Consider the following 17619-nt stretch of genomic DNA (forward strand, 5'->3'; position numbering starts at 1 on the left):
GCTCATTTTTTAGTTCTACGAATGGTCATCAGAAGCAATAAGCAAGTGGCCATATTTAGAGCTGAATTCAGTGGTAAAAGTTACTGTTGTTGCCTGGGCCCCAGGATGTTATCTTTTTCATCTTTGGAAAAGTACAGTTAATTATATTAACCTACAACATGATTGTAAAGAGTAATTAAATAATGAATTCTCTTCTAAAATGCCACAAAAAGCTAAAATCATGTAAGCAGAAAGACTTTTAATTCTCTAGAACTCTTCCTTCCCCATAATATTTCATATGCAGAGATCACTGTGAAAATTTCCTTTAAAGGATTTTTTTTTCCTGTACATGATTTTTGGATTCCAGAAAATGTCCTCTGAATAGACTTTTAAGATAATAAGAGAATAGGGAGGGTATGTGCTATGGTGAGTGCTGTGAATTGTGTAAGACTGTTGAATCACAGATCTGTACCTCTGAAACAAATAATACATTATATGTTAAAAAAAAGAAGATAGTAGGAAGGGAAAAATGAAGGGGGGGAAATCGGAGGGGGAGACAAACCATGAGAGACTATGGACTCTGAGAAACAAATTGAGGGTTCTAGAGGGGAGGGGGTGGGGGGATGGGTTAGCCTGGTGATGGGTATTAAAGAGGGCACGTATTGAATGGAGCACTGGGTGTTATATGTAAACAATGAATCATGGAACACTATATCAAAAACTAATGATGTAATGTATGGTGATTAATATAACATAAAAAAAGATAGTAAGAGAATATACAGGATACATGACCAGACATCTCAAACATATCCAAACATAATTTGGATTTGCAAATGTTTCTTTGTCTCTGTTAATATTTCCAAAATCTCCATAGAGTGCTGGAGATAAAATAGGAACAAATATATATACATTCAAAGCCTTCACTCTTCTATCAATCAACCCAGGGGAGTTAAGAAAAGATGAGGAATTTTTTGAGAAAGATGCCATGTGATAGATTGTACCAGAGAGATGAAAAATGATGCTTGCAAATTTTCTTTTGCTTTAAAGTAATCCCTCCCCACATTTTCTCACAAATGGCATAAACATCTAAGTTGTTTTAAATTACTCTCTGGATACTAACTGAATATAACTATGTCCTGAGATTGGGTCATACAGGGTCCTGGTTTATTCTGGCTGTATTGGAAAATTAGACGCCCTGGCATTTGGGATTTGGAGAACAATATGCTAAACTACAATTTGAATCAAAAGTATCATTGTAGACCTGGGCAAAGAGCACAACTTCACAGGGACTGTGTGACGACTGTTTTTAACAGTTTTCTAAAAATTTTTGCAAATTTTCTACAAGTATGTGTCAGGCAGGTTATGGAATCTTTCTACAACGGGACAGGGAAACTCAATGACTTTGGGATCTGAACTACATTGCAAGGGAAGAGTGTGTCTTTACCACAGACTGCACCACAGAGAATACCAATCTTATGAGGTGCTATGAGAATTCATTAACGACCTTCCTCATGAGTTTGCAAACATGACATTAGTTTTAACCTAGTCTCCCTAGATGCCCAATTCCTGACACCGACGCTCCCTCTGGTTGGTTATAGACTGAGTGCAAGACGTTCCTAGAGATTACAATCTTGATACCACAACACCAGCTGAGATGTACCCACTAACGACTGTGGTTTGGTTCTCACTTGAATAGCTATTTTCCTGTAGATACTGGAAAGAACTGCTGATTGTAATGTGCCAGAGATGGGAGAAGAAGGCACAGCACATCACAGGACAAAAAAAAGCAACAGCAACAACAGCAAAAGCAAGAGCTGATGGCCAGTCGGCAGGGTCTGGCCCTGGGAAATGTGTGCCTGGGAAGGCATGTGCATCGCAGCACCTGCAGGGTGGAGTGGGCGCACACGTGCTGATCCAAGGCCATGCACCCCCCAGTATGAGAGAGATGTCTTATGGTTATCTCCTCGGTGGCAGGCCATCGACCAACCTGGAGGATGGGCAATCTTTCACTAGATCCACACTGGGTGACTTATGGCCATGTCCTAAGCACCCCCCCTGAGGGTGCCTCCTGAACATTTACACCTCCTGCCATACATCCAGCAAAGGCAGGATGCGCTGCTAAGCAAGTTCCTATGTAAAATACTTGATCCCAAGCTACTCAATTAACCACCAATAGATCGGTGAGAAGCAACACTTGAACTCATTTTGGCAAATACCTCCTAAGAGTTTCAGTCATGGCCCAGAATACCAGATAGTAAAAAGCAGTTCAGAGATGGCTTATATGCCAGGCACTGTTCTATTGCTCTGTCTTTATCACTTCATTGACACCTCTAACAATCCTTTGAGGTAGGCACCACTATCGGATTCTTAGTGATGGGAACTAAGGCATAGGGAAGTTAGAAAATCTGTCCAAGATCCCAAAACTAGTGTGTGCAAAGGGAGCCCAGAGACCATGCTCCTTGATGCTGTACCACACCTTCTACCTAGACCACTGTGAAGTTTGGATTCCATGCTGAGGATGACAGAAGATCACTGGAAGACTTAAAGCAGGGAAGTAACATGATCCACATTTCTAAAAAAATCCTCTAGCTGCCTTGTGCAGAGTGGACTGTCAAAAGACAAGAGGATGGTCCATGATGCTTCATGCCCAGGCCCAGCACCACGTGCTGGAGCCATAACCTAAACATGACCCTCTCCCTCTGTCTCCAACTTTCCTGTGGAGACAGAGCTGTGGCAGCTATAAATAGCCAGCCTTAGTGCAAAAGGCTGTGAATCAATTCTAGACTCTCCCGTCCAACGACCCTGCGAGGTGACTCATCCACCTCTAAGCTCTCTCCAAGTCCAACCACCAGCCTGAATTTCACTCTCTAAGCCCACCATGCTCTTCCTGTCCCTCTCTTTATTCAAACAACTCCCGAAAGTCCAACTTTCCCACACCCAACCTTAATCAGTCAAAACAGAAAAGCTCAGATTCTCCGTCACTTAGTAACTCAGTAAAACCCTTAATGCAACATATTTAATATATCACTGCCTTTAATCCACATGGGCCTTCTATTCACCAACAGAAGTATGCTTTATGTTTTTAGGTACAAATCATTTATTACAGGTACCAAGAGAGTAATACACCGCTGGATAATGATGTTGCCAGGCAGCAGCTATTAGGTGATGGTAAGATCTCGGAACTTTGAGAAAGAGCAGACCTGAGTTTAAATTCCATCTCTCTCATTTACTGGATCCATAACCTTGTGCAAGTCTTAAAACTGCATAGACTCCATTTCTCTAATCTACAAAATGATAACAGCACCTAGCTCAGAAAGCTGTGAGGAGTACTGGGTACAGTACTTGAACCCGGCACATATTAGGAGGCTACGTGCGTGGGGGTTAAAAAATTTTTAATCCATTTCCTCCTTCTTTCTAATTATGTTTTTCTTTTAATACCCAAAAGCACAGTTCCTCAATCTCATTTCCTTAGCTTTTACTTTTTAAATTTCTTTTAAATTCATTTTATTCTAATTTCTCATAAATATATATAAATTAAAACAAAAGCATGCTAATTTATGTTTTTAGAGACTGCTTTCTTTCTTAATCTGGATGCCAAATGAGCAGACAGAAGTGCAGTCCATACATACTATGATAGCACATTATGCTATTACACACAGAACACAGTCTCTCACACAGAGTAGATCAATCTGCACAGTTCTTGAGTGGAAGGTCACTCAAAGCATAAAATTCTGTCAATGACCTTTAAGCTCAGCTTAACAAAGAACGAGCAGAGATATCTTCATCTCCCTACATAATGAAACTTGGATTGTGAATACCGTGTTTAACTGGGAAATCTCTCTTGTGGCACTATGTGTGTTAAAAAGTTGCCAGGAATGACAATGAGGTTTTGATTATATATCTATCCCTCTTTCTTTCTTCTAATGATTTTTTTAATACCATACAAATACTAAGCGCTCACTCAAAGATAATCCTTTTAATACTAAGTGAAGTTTAAAAGCAACCTCCAGATCTTTCAAGGATGTTACTTTTACATGAACCTAATAGCTGCAGATTCTGAGAAATGTACAACCATTATAAAATATAAAGTTCATCACAAAAGCACCCTTCAGTTAGGGGTAAATCACATCTTTGATCTTAGTGAGCTCATACAATAAGGATCAGGAACAATAATAGCTAACTTGATTTAAAGAAGGAGGTTACCCTTACTGAAGTAACCAAATACTTATTGGAGCTAATCCAAACTCAGTCTGAAAATATTAGTTGGAAGTATGTGAGAGCGATCTTTCTGGAACATTCATTGCTACTAATCCTAAAGAAAAATGTTGCAAATGTGCCTATTCTCCATGGGTCCCCTCCCCATAATGCTTGATCAGAAGATGAACCACTTTCCCAGAGATTAGACTGCTCACCTGAATCCTTACTAAACCATCAACTTACTTTTCATTAAACTAGGTATTTATCTATGTTTCCAAATGCTGGGTCCAATACACCGTAGCAATGGTAGCATCCTTGGCTCTCGAGCACCAAATGCCAGTGGCGTGCTATATGACAAAAAATAAATAAATAACATCCTCACCCACCTTGAGGACCACTGATTGGCATTTTGTAGCCAAAAAGTAAATCTTTTCATTGAAAAAGGATTAGGATAGAACTGAAATTTTGCCCTGGATTCATCCTATCTTTTAAACAATTAGAACAGATTTCAAAGCTTTATAGAAAGCTGGGTCAGTTTACAACTGCCACAAGAAAATCTTAATAAAAACTTTATTTTATTCTCAAATTAAAGTTTTGTTGTAAGATTGCTGTTAAATCAAGTTTCTAAAATGTGAATGTCTGTGAATACTTGTCCATATAAACATTACATTACAAATAAATCGGCCTTAACATCTCATTCATGAGAGAAGAGCTTTAAAATCTGACAGAAAACATTATTATCCAGAGGCAGATAACCTGTCATAAAATCTATTTAGACTCAATCAAATGACATTTTAAGAAACATTATTGTAGGTAGGACCTGTACTTAACATCACAGTAAAGTACTTCCTTTGAAACCAGGGGGCTCTAGAAATTCAGCAAAGGTACTACATATTTATTTGTAAAAGTTTTAAATTTTTAAAAATATTTTTACTTTTTTATTTATTTATTTGACAGAGAGAGAGAGCAGAACAAATGAGAGAGAACATGAGTGGGGGGAGGGGCAGAGGGAGAGGGAGAAGCAGACTCCCCACTACTGGTGGGCTCCATCCCAGGACCCTGGGATCTTGATCTGAGCCAAAGGCAGACACTTAACCAACTGAGCCACCCAGGCGCCCCTTTTTGTAAAAGTTTTAAATGTTTTAATCCCAGCACTGATGGATGTTGAGTTGTCAAATGATTAAATATGATAAGCACACCACATAGTTTGTTAATGACTGTCCTAATTAAGCTGGAAGGGGACCACGTTTAAGAATGTTTCAAAGAGAAGGGCAGAGAGAACTGTAAATCCCAAATAGTTGAACTCAGAAATCGGGTGAGGGTAGAACTCATTTCACAGAACTTTCTAATTTCTTACCTCATATAATCCCAAAGAGTTTCTTTCTGCCTTTGTCAGGGTTGAATTCATCATCATTTCAAACCAGATTTAGGAAGCAGCAAGAAGAAACACGTTCCATTCTCCTTAAAATCATATACCTGGCCTACCCACTTGGCAATTTCATTCATAGAAGAGTCCAGAACTGCAGTCGGGCGGGTCTGGAGTCCTAACGTGGCTTTGAGAGCTCTGCGGGTCCACCTCACTGATGCTCCTGCTTCTCTTCTTCTTTCCCAAAGTTCTAGACATGAAATCCTAAGTGGGATTTGAGCAGACCTCTACCAGGAGACTCCTGTCCAGCTAAGAAAACACTGAGAGCCACTCCCACTTTTCCTCAAGACTGTCAGGCATCCTAAATGAAAAAACACAGCCTATTAGTGTCCCTTAGGCTGAGGCAGTCGTGGCCACACCCTGTAAAGGGTACAGGATGCAATTGCCCCATCCTCCCCTCGCCTTCCTTCCTTTGCTTTTTTCCATTGGGAAAATTCCAAAGAATGAGCTATGTGTACACACGCACACACACACACACACACACACACACACACTCATACAGAGTGAGTGTCAACAAACTGACTGTTATCACAGAGAAGGGAGTTTTCTGTCTGATTTACTAAGAATAGAGTGGTCATTATCAGGAAACTTTAATTTACTACTATGATTAATCAGATATAGCATTCATTTAGGGTATTGAAAGAGGCTTACAGCATTCTAACTAATCCAGAATGAAATTTGTGGACTTGTAAATTCAAACTGTAAAAGTCAACTAAAACTTTTTGAAACATTATCTAGCTTTAATGAAAATCCAAAACTGTGGTTAGCAACCCTTAAGTTATCCTCAGATGTCATTTTTTTTAACATTTTATTTATTTGAGAGAGAGAGAGCACAAGCAGGGGGAGCAGCAGGCAGAGGGAGAGGCAGACTCCCCACTGAGCAGGGAGCCTGGTACAGGACTTGATCCCAGGACCCTGAGATCATGACCTGAGCCAAAGGCAGACGCCCAACCTACTGAGCCACCCAGGCGTCCCTCAGATATCATTTTTAATGCAAAAATGGATGCAAAACCTCAATCTAGCTGTGCTCTTGTCTTATCCAAGGAAGAGGTTGTAGTGGAAGAATTTCCAGATGAGATGCATTGTTATTTAATGGAAAAGGGGCCTCCTGAAGCTGGCCCATCCAGGGCGGCTGACACAATTATTAAGTGTTGGTTGAATGGGTGAATGCAATCAAAGGCTGCAAGACGATATCTTTCCAGCAAACTTCCAGGAAAGCAAGATAAAATATCCTCATCAGTCACTATTTTGTTGTGAAGTGAGACAGACCAGATTTAAATTCTGTGCCACATTTAGTGGATGCAATTTTCTCTCTACCATTTCCTTAATCCCAACATAGTTTGTCATAAAGCTTCCAGGGGCCGCGGAGCTTGAGGCTGGTTCTATAATAGACTTTGTGGACACGGCAAGCCTGACACTCCAGAATCACCACCAGGCCTCTTCTGACGTGTAAACTCTGCCCTAGCTTAGAACAAACCGAGTTGCTGACATTGGGTGGATTCTTGGGTGTGTGCTAGCAAACAACAATAAGAACAAGCATGGACAAAATGCCCACAATGTACCAGGGACACATCACAGATGCTTTTGAAATAGTCTAATGAACAGCACTGTGCTATAAGGCTGAGGTCAATAATGTTATTAGGCCTATGTTACAGATGAGGAAGCCAAGGCTCACAGAAAGGAAGTGATAACAAACAGCCAGGATTTCAGGGTTGGATCTGAATGGCACCCAAGCCCGAGCTCTTTTACAATATGCTGCCCTTCTCAGATAACACTCTGGAATATGGCAGTCACCTCACAAATTCGACTCAGTCACCAAAAGGAGGTTAGGAAAAAGAAGTCTAGAAAGGATGAATTCAATCCCTTTTATTGGCATCAAAGGTGGCTATAGCTTATGAACGACAGATTTCCCAACAATGTCAGCATCTCTGTTTTCATCTCCAGTCAAAAGTGTATAATCTTGAATGCTTGCTTACTTCCTAGTTATGGAACAAAAATTCTCCATGGGGCTGAAGAGAAGCTCACCTGATGCTCCCACCACTCTGGATTCCCACACCATGATTCTTTACCTTCCAAATCTGTAACATCTGCCAGATAGGCCACTTCAACTGAACTTTAGGTTCTGGTCCATCTATGTGTCACTGATGTTCACATGTGTCAAACAGGCTATTGTCCTATGTAAAGGAAACCTATGTCCCCACAGCACACACCATTGTCATAAGAGACCTAGATTACCAAGTTGATCAAGACACTTACAAGTGGATCAAGCGAGGTTAGATGATGTTGGAGCTTAGACTTAAGGCCATCACATATGTGTACCTTTTCATAGAGATGGTCTTTCTTAAACGAGGAAGTTCAGCCAGTACTTCTTCAATCACAGTAGACTATTGCATTGAGAAGGTAGAGCAAGAAGGGCATAGTGTCAGACCTCGAAATTTATATATGCTATTCCTTTCTCCAAAGCACATCTCTGTGTGAGAAAGACCTCAAAAATCAACAAGAACAAATAAAATGGGAAGCACATCAATACCAAATTTGCATACATATAACATCTTAACATTTTCACTCGCTACAATAGCATATGGTGCCAGGCATTGGGAGATAGTTCTGAATAAGACAAACACAGCCCTGCTTTTTCTTGCAGAGCTTCTATTTTAGAGAGAGGGAGAAACATTAAATAACAAATACAAAACGAATTCTTTGGTTACTATTATGATACACGCTACAAAGGAAAAAGAGGTGTTAAGAGAATGGGGGAGTTGCTGATATGACCCAGACTAGAAGTAAGAGAAACCTCCCGCAAGGAATTAATATGGGAACTAAGCTCTGAAGGATGGGGAAGGAGGGGAGGGAAGACAAAAGAGAGAACATTCCAGATGGAAGAGCTGTACAGAGGCCCTAGGGTGGGAAGGAGCGTGGTACTTTCAAGGACTAAAGGAAGACCAGTGTGACTAGAGCACAGAGGGTTAAGGGAGAGACGAGGCCAGTGAAGGAGGGAAGACTAGAAATTTTAAGCATCAGTGCAGAGGGAGAGAAAGGGAAACTTAAGAATTAAGGGAATGGAAATTGTCCCTTTATCTCTTCTCCATAAGATCTTCCGAAAGCCAACTGGTATCACAACTGTCAACATTCAAAGTTATTAATCTAACAAGGATGCTCGTGGGTGAAACTCTGCTTTGTAGATGCTGAATGGATTAATCACAGAACATTAAAGACATCACTTAACTAAAGTAGCTTATTCCCAAAAGCTCACAGAATGAGTACATCATGGGAATAAAAGGCAGAGCATCGGGAATATAGTCGGTGATACTGGAATAGGACCGTATGGTGACAGATGGCAGCTACACTTGGGAGCACAGCATAATGTATAGAGAAGTTGAACCACTATGGTATACACCTAAAACTAATATAACATTGTGTACCAACTGTATTTAAATTAAAAAAATAAAATTAAAAAAAAGAACGAATAAGCTCCCCCCTCCAAAAAAAAAAAAAAAAAGAGTAAAGCAAAGAAGAGCAAAGACAATTCTTGGATGACGATACAAATTGGCAAAGGAAAAATTCAGCAGCGTCTCTTCCATCTATCTTTACGTGGGCATGAAAAACACAAAACAGAATCAAGGTAAGCACATCAGGAAGGCATGACCTTTTTCCTGAAAAGCCCATTATGAACTTCCTCTGTGTTTATGCATTTTGCATGTCTCCAAGTCTGACATCACTCATATGCATTATTTAGGTCCCATAGCAAGTGTCTGCCTGTCTGCTGCAACTTTTACTGGAGGCTTTTTCTTCCGACATTGTGTTCATTCAACAGCCAGATGAATGCTTGCCTCCTCATGGCTTTGTTTTCAGATGCCCCAAATCTTCCAATGGAAATACACATCATTCTGTGTATAAATCAGAAAACGTTTGAAACTCCATTCAGAAATGAGACAGCTGCTAAAAGATCCCTTGAACCTCAAATAAAAATCAGTTGACACATGCACATGAAATACACGGTTTTTAAAGTTTAGCTTAGAAACTGGTAGGTAATCAAATTAAACACAAATAATAAAGGCTATTATCTGTTACCTATTATGCACTTACCACATGCCAGGCACTATGAGTGTGTATACACACTCCCTCATTCAATCCTCAGAGTAACCTTCTGGGCTAATCATGACAATCCCTAAGAAAACTGAGGGACAGAGAGGCTGAATAACTTGCTCACACATAGCTAAAACCCAGGGCAAAAAGCTATCTGAATTTCAAATCGAGGGTCTGCATGACATCAAAGCTTATCCACACATTGCCCATTATTATACAACTTCCCCCCAAAATAACTACCATTTATCAAGTGACAAGAACTATACTTGACATTTTAGAATCATTCACTGATAGAATTCTCCCAGCAATTCTGAGATAATAAGTATTATCCCTAAGACAAGGGAAGTGAGCTCGGGGAGGTCTGGTGACTTGATCCAGGGCACATAATCACAAGGCTCAAAGGTGCAGAGCAAGATTTTCCAGAAGCCTCCTCAGTTTCACAACAGGCACATTTCTGAAGAATTCTGAGTTCAATAAGAGTAAGTATGGGCATATTTTCTTAGGGTCTTGTAGTTTCATCTAGGAAATTATCATTATGCTTTGGAAGATAGTAATGTCCCCAAAAGACTGATTTTCTCATCTTAAGTAGATAAGAAAAATCCCTTTATCGATGTCCACTCAAGCAAAATATCAGAACTGTGATCCACTGCTTTCATAAACAAGAATAAATGACCCTCATTTTTCTAACAGACCGATACACACAAGCAGACGTAATGTGCCAAACACATGAAAGGTATACACAAATAAGAATAAATGTGGTTTTATTCCTTTCAGTAATTTCCACAACAGGATTAAAGAACCAGCTATAATAGTGTCTCCTTTATTTGACTGACCTGTACCTGGAAGCTTGAAGGATGTATTTCTCCTTATGGGTGAATTTTGTATAAATATCTAAGAATATTATATTTTTACTTACTGATGAATTTTGTATTAACCCTATGTTAATGTACTGTTAACAAAATATTAGGTGGTTTATGTATAATCCCACCTCACTCACTGAATTCATAACAACTGTTTAATTACATGGCTAATGGGTTCTGCAGCTATGCTATTTATCATTCCAAATAAAATTATATTGTAAAGCAGGGTGAATATAAGAATAGATTTTAGGCATGTAACACTCTGAAAATAAAATGAATCCAATAAGGAAGGATATAAAATTATTTTATTTGTATTCGTATGTTGTTTCTGTCTGTAAAATGAGAACACTACCTTTTTCCAGTTATGCTATGCATATGACTAAGAAAGCAATGAACTCAATAATATATCCTGAAGATTCTCCGCTAAAAGCACATATGTAGAGACTCTACTATAGCCACACAAGGAACATTTTCAGGATTTATCATTTACCACCATAGTGCATGATGTAGAATCAAATAATCACATAGATTCCCAAACCCTGAAAGAATTCTGATATAGCTGGTACTAGAACTCCACATTAAGAAACTTGTCTACAGTCTCAAAATCTAATTAGACCGTACATTAACATACGTGTATATGTGAATGTCACATTTGATTTTGCAAATGTGTTTTATTAGACGATAAAAAACAGACATGCATCTTTGTACCCTACCCTAACAGGTCTCATGATGATTATGATCAATCCATTTTAAAAGAAGAAAAAAGTGAGTATAATAGGAAGACAAGCAAGTGCAGAAAAAAACAAAGACAGAAAGGGATGCTAACATGAGAAAAAAAGTTTTTGTTTGTACATAAATCTAGAACACTACTCCTCAAAATATAGGGCATGGATAAGCACTGGCCCATGAACTTACTGTTAATGATCTGAGATAAAGACAGAAATTGAACATGAGCCTTTAGAAACTTTTACAGAAATTTGCCAGAGTAATTTTGAATCTGTTCAATAATAATAATATGAAAATGTGGACTTATATTTTATAGATCTTGTTTTTATTTCATTTCATTTTTCTCTTTTTATTTCATTTTTCTAAGCTTATTTTTATTCTATTTCACAAAAGATCGGTGTCTATGATGGAACTGAATGACTAGAGGGAATTTGAGAAGAATTAAGGGCTCTAGAGGGTCTTGCTCCATCCAGGGAGCTCAGGATTGGATACATATGGCTTTCTGTGATACTATCTCAAAGGCTAGCAGCCAGAAAGAATTTATTGAATGAATGTCTGCAAGAACATCCTTAACTTCTCATACTAGCTCACTCTGAATCTGTCAGCAATATATGAATCTACACGTGTTTGTGAATCTATCAATTTTTCTTTTTAGCTTGTACCGCCTCTTAGAATAACACTTTAGTAAAATTTCCTAAAAAAACTACTTTCAATGCATAGAACATTGCACTTATAAATGTATGTCTCTCAAATTTCAAACAGACCCTTGGATTTTAACATTTGAGGACTCTGTGAAGAACATCATCATATTGATACCCCATCCGTGAGTCTTTGCTCACATGAATCCATTGTTGCAGGCTGTTCTCAGTAAGTAGGTCTTTAAACTGCTTTGGTCATCTTAGTATTAGGTCCTTATTAGCTATCTAATGATTTTCATATTTGGCAATGACACCAGTAATAATAAGCACAAAGTCTCAATACATTATATTTTAAGTACATGGGATACAGATCTCATTTTGCAGTTTTCCTGCTTCCTGGTAAACTGAATAGTAATTCTCTCCTTTACTGAGACTTGCATTAGAGACAGCAATAAAGTTCAATTCTAGACATATTCTCACAATTCCAGCTCAAGTCAGTATACTCCTTGGTGGCCCCTGCAGTTGCTACTTTTGCCATGTGAGTGTTGCCAAGAATAACTTTTTCTCCTCCAAGTTAAATATGGTGTTTATAAAAGGTGTGGGGCAGAGACTCTGGCAGCATGTATCTGTACACACAACAGACAAAGTCACAATAATAGCAACTGTGCTCCTACTTGCCAAGATCTCTAGTCAGGAAGAATGAACAAGGAGGATTTTTTCCCCTAAATAATTGTGTCCCCTTTTTAAAGAGAATAAAGCCAACCTTTAAATATGTAAGTTTGTTCTGTAATGTTTAAAAGGCATAAGTTGTCATACACTAAATTTATTCATTATGTTTTCTTAACATGTTTTAATAGAATTTAGGACATTTAGTCAGTCACTTATATGACTATGAACTCTCCAACAGCTTGTAAGTACAGAATAGCACTGGTTCTGCAGCCCAAATGGACAGCTATTAGCTGTGTGACCTTGCCAAATGATCAACCTTCCTAAACTTTAGTCCATCTATAAAATGGGGACAATACCAATGCATGACCAGCACAATTTTGAGAGGACTGGAAAGCTACGTATAGTAAGTGGACAGTGCCTGGTAAAAAGTATTTACTCATAGTCAATAAATTCTCAGATATTAGTGCTGTTATTCTCAACAGAGAAGACTCTAAATCATTGAAATACCTGGAGAAGTTTGTGGAATTTTATTTTTGCAACAAATATTGACACTAAGTAGATATTGCCACCAGGAAGGCAGCTGGCTAGATGAACTGACCCCCGGCGTCTCCCTGATCTAGGGTATTTGGCATGATTAAACTGGGCACAGATTCAATACTTTCACTAAAATTCAAATAACATCTTCAGAGAAAAAGAGTTATGTTAATATTAGCCTTTTATTGTACTACATACATTTGTTTCAGCTATCACTTTGGGAAAGGTTAAGTGAAAGCAGATAAAACTAAAATCACAAGACATCTTTGTAAAAGTAGGTGGCATTCATCCAAAATGCCTTTCCTGGAACAAACTGTAACAACTCGTTTCACTCCCGCCCTTTCCTACCAAGCTATATTTAAGGGTCTGTAAGCATTTCCATCACAAATTGCTGTCATCAGGAATTATAATTTTACCTTCTAATCTGTTTTAGAGTTTATAAATAAGCACTCAATTGAATTTTTAAAAAGCTATTGTTTTTTATATTTAAAAACTCTCTTCAGTAAAGGATAATAGTACAAGGGGGAAAAAAAAAAGAAACACCAGAAAAGTAAGGATTATTTTACACATGAAAAAAAAAATTGTCTGCCACGGCTTAATAAGCAAAATAAGACACCTGTTCTAGAAATATGTGCCACCTAAGATTACATAAATTCAGTGATCATTGTGTCATGATCTATAAAAATCAGAAACTAGGTAAGTATCCAAAAATAAATTTATAGGTACATTATGGCACTAGCCAGCCATGTTAAAGAATATTATGTTGCCATCACACAATGTCCCCAAATAATTTTTAATGACATGGACAATGTTCATGATATAATAAGTGAAAAGGCATACTGCAGAGCATATGCACAATATGAGCTTAGTGGGGCTTAAAAATACATATAATATTTCCACCAACACAAAGCTTCCTTTTTCTCCATGTCTTCATCAACACTTACTGTTTCTTGTCTTTTTGATTTTTGCCATTCTGACAGCTGTATGGTGATCTCTCATTGTGGTTTTAATTTGTATTTCCCTGATGATGAGTGATGTTGAGCATCTTTTCATGTATTTGGTGGCCATCTGTATGTCTTCTTTGGAAAAAAAAAGGCTATTCAGATCTTCTGCCCATTTTTTAATCAAATTGTTTGGTTTTATGGTGGTGAGTTATATGAAGTTCTTCATATATTTTGGATATTAGCTCCTTAATGGATATATCATCTGCAAACATCTTTTCCCATTCAGTCGGTTGCCTTTTTGTTTTGTTGATGGTTTCCCTCACTGTGCAAAACCTTTTAATTTGATGAAGTCCCAACAGTTTATTTTTGCTTTTGTTTTCCTTGCCTTAAGAGACATATCTAGATTGCTGGAGTGATGGGGGGTGGGAAGGATGGGGTGGCTGGGTGATAGACATTGGGGAAGGGATGTGCTATGGTGAGTGCTGTGAATTGTGCAAGACTATTGAATCACAGATCTGTACCGCTGAAACAAATAATACATTATATGTTAAAAAAAAAAAAAGATTAAGAATAAGAAGAAGATAGCAGGAGGGGAAGAATGAAGGGGGGGAAATCGGAGGGGGAGATGAACCATGAGAGACGATGGACTCTGAAAAACATACTGAGGGTTCTAGAGGGGAGGGGGGGTGGGAGGATGGGTTAGCCTGGTGATGGGTATTAAAGAGGGCATGCTCTGCATGGAGCACTGGGTGTTATGCACAAACAATGAATCATGGAACACTACATCAAAAACTAATGATGTAATGTATGGTGACTAACATAACATAATAAAAAAATATAAAAGGAAAAAAAAGAGACATATCTAGAAAAATGTTGCTACAGCCGATGTCAGAAAAATTACTGCCTGTGCTCTCTTCTAGGATTTTTATGGTTTCAGATCTCACATTTAGGTCTTTAGTCCATTTTGAGTTTATTTTTGCATATGGTGTTGGAAAGTGGTCCAGTTTCATTCTTTTGCATGTAGCTATCCAATTTTCCCAACTTCATTTATTGAAGAGACTGACTTTTCCCCATTGTATATTCTTGCCTTCTTTGTCATAAATTAATTTGCCATATAAGCATGGGATTATTTCTGCACTCTCTATTCTGTTCCATTGACCTGTGTGTCTATTTTTGTGCCAGTACCATAATGTTTTGATTACTATAGCTTTGTAATATATCTTGAAATCTGGAATTGTGATACCTACAGTTTTGTTTTTCTTTCTCAAGGCTGCTTTGGCTATTTGGGGTCTTTTGTGGTTCCATATAAATTTTAGGATTATTTGTTCTAATTCTGTGAAAAATGTTGTTGGTATTTTGATAGGGATTGCACTGAAGCTGTAGATAGCTTTGGGTAGTATAGACATTTTAACAGTTTTTGTGGAACACAGTATGGAGGTGCCTCAAAAAATTAAAAATAGAAATACCATATGATCCAATAATTCCACTACTGGGTATCTACCCAAAGAAAATGAAGACACTAATTTAAAAAGCTATATGCATCCCTATGTTTATTGGAACATTATTTACAATAGCTAAGATATGGAAGCAATCTAAGTATCCCCTGACAGATGAATGGGTAAGGAAGCTGTAGGTACACACACACACACACACACACACACATTACACAGCCATAAAAAGGATGAGATGTTGCCATCTGTCACAACATGGATGGATCTAGAGGGTATTATGCTAAGTCAAATAAGTCAGACTGAGAAAGATGAATACCACATGATTTCTCTCATATGTGGAATCTAAAAAACAAAAGAAATGAATAAGCAAACATACAAAAAAGCAGAATCAGACCTATAAATACAGAGAACAAATTAATGGTTGTTAGAGGGATGAGTTGCTGGGCAAAATGAGTGAAGACATACATACAGGCTTCCAGTTATGGACTGAATAAGTCATGGGAATAAAAAGCACAGTGCAGGGAATATAGTCAATGATATTGTAACAGCGTTATATGGTGACAGATGGGAGCTACACTTGTTCTGTGCAAAGCTGGACATCTAGAGAAGCTGAATCACTTTGATGTACACCTGAGACTAATGTAAACATTGTGTGTCAACTATACTCAAAAATTTTTTTTCAAAACACACATAATATTTATGAAAATAAAGTTGTAAAAGGAACACACTAAAATGTTTATAGTAATTACTGTTTGGCAGAAGACCTAAGTGTTTCTTATATTGTTCCATATTTTCCAATTTGTCTCTAATGAACTTATCCTACATTAATAATAAGAAAAGAGAGGCTTCAATCTGGCTTCATGTGACAGAAAAATATAGAAACAGTAATACAGGAAAAAACTCAGTTTGGCATCTCTTTCCTATCTTTCTGTAGGCTCTGTATTCTCCTTTCTAATCTATATTTAATAATAACCTATTCTGACATGGGAAAATATTGCTTGTATTAAAGTATTCATTCAAAAGAAGTTTTTATTTGTCAAACGGAGCTGCCAAAATGTGACCTTGTAGCTAACCACATATTATCAATGTCTCAAGATGCTAAAAATCACAAGTATCATTCATCATAATGACACCTCTGGGGGACAAAACATAGATTCAAGATACATCTGATAAAGGAATAGTAAGAAAAAAATCTGAATCAAAAAAGTGTCACATGAAAAGTAGTTTGACCCTGACTGAGTTTAAAATTATATTCAAAACTTCAAGTGCTCAATAGTCATCAACCCAAAGAAACCTGTTCTAAATGGGTTTATGACATCAATATAAATCAAACACAAATATAAAATTAGTATGTCAATTATACCTCAATTTTTAAAAAGCAAAAATACCCTTTCTGTGTCTTTATACATCAGCTACTATGCAAAGTACTTTCACATATGCTCTTTTTAAAATCTTGTCCTCTTACTTCAATGTTAAAAAATTTGATTCAGGGGCACCTGGGTTAAGCCCCCAGCTCGATTTCCTCTTGGGTCATGTTCTCAGGGTCATGATCTTAGGGTCATGGGATAAAGCCCCACAGGGGCTCACCACTGGGTTAGGAGTCTGCCTGGAATTCTCTCTCCCTCTCCCTTTGCCCTCCCCCCCCAACCCTGCTCTCACACGCTCTGTCTCTCTCTCTAAATAAATAAATAAAATCTTTAAAAAAATCTGGTCCACTTGGAAACACTGTCATATCTTATTCCCAATATCAGTCTATATTCTTTGAGGATAATAACCATACTTTATTAATCTTCATACTGCTAACAATCATCTAATTTTGGAAAATATCTGATACATGTTTTTGATTAAATAAATAAAAACTGATTCTCTATCTTAGTTTTTATTTCCCACAAACTGCCTTAAACATCATAAGAGTGAAGCACTTCATAACTTACTGGTATCCAAATTTACGTATTCAGGAGAGACTGCTAAAACAAAAACTTGAAGACATACTAAAAGTGGAACAGACATAAGCCACATCTAAGTAAACTCGTTATAGTGAGAAGTAAAAAAAAAAAGAATCTGATAACAAAACATAAAATAATTTTTCATTCTTTAGGGAAAAAAACA

The 17619-nt window shown here is 37.7% G+C and overlaps 1 protein-coding gene across 9 annotated transcripts in view; it reads right to left on the bottom strand.

The window, feature by feature from the left end:
- The window catches only part of HECW2 (HECT, C2 and WW domain containing E3 ubiquitin protein ligase 2), a 353828-nt gene that overhangs the window by 157869 nt on the left and 178340 nt on the right, over positions 1-17619 (bottom strand). For 2 of the 9 annotated variants that reach the window (XM_027591374.2, XM_027591372.2), the window contains exon 1: positions 5534-5870. The exons of 6 other annotated variants lie outside the window; for them this stretch is intronic. Coding sequence is in view for 1 of the 3 variants with exons in the window: in XM_027591371.2 (XP_027447172.2) it covers positions 14060-14087 (28 nt within the window). In the remaining 2 variants the exon portion in view is untranslated. Of the gene's footprint in view, positions 1-5533; positions 5871-14059; positions 14100-17619 lie in introns of those variants that run through there. One more of the 9 variants, XM_027591371.2, reaches the window with a different exon arrangement.

The sequence above is a fragment of the Zalophus californianus genome, chromosome 3 (genome assembly GCF_009762305.2).
Source record: "Zalophus californianus isolate mZalCal1 chromosome 3, mZalCal1.pri.v2, whole genome shotgun sequence".
Classification (NCBI taxonomy): domain Eukaryota; kingdom Metazoa; phylum Chordata; class Mammalia; order Carnivora; family Otariidae; genus Zalophus; species Zalophus californianus.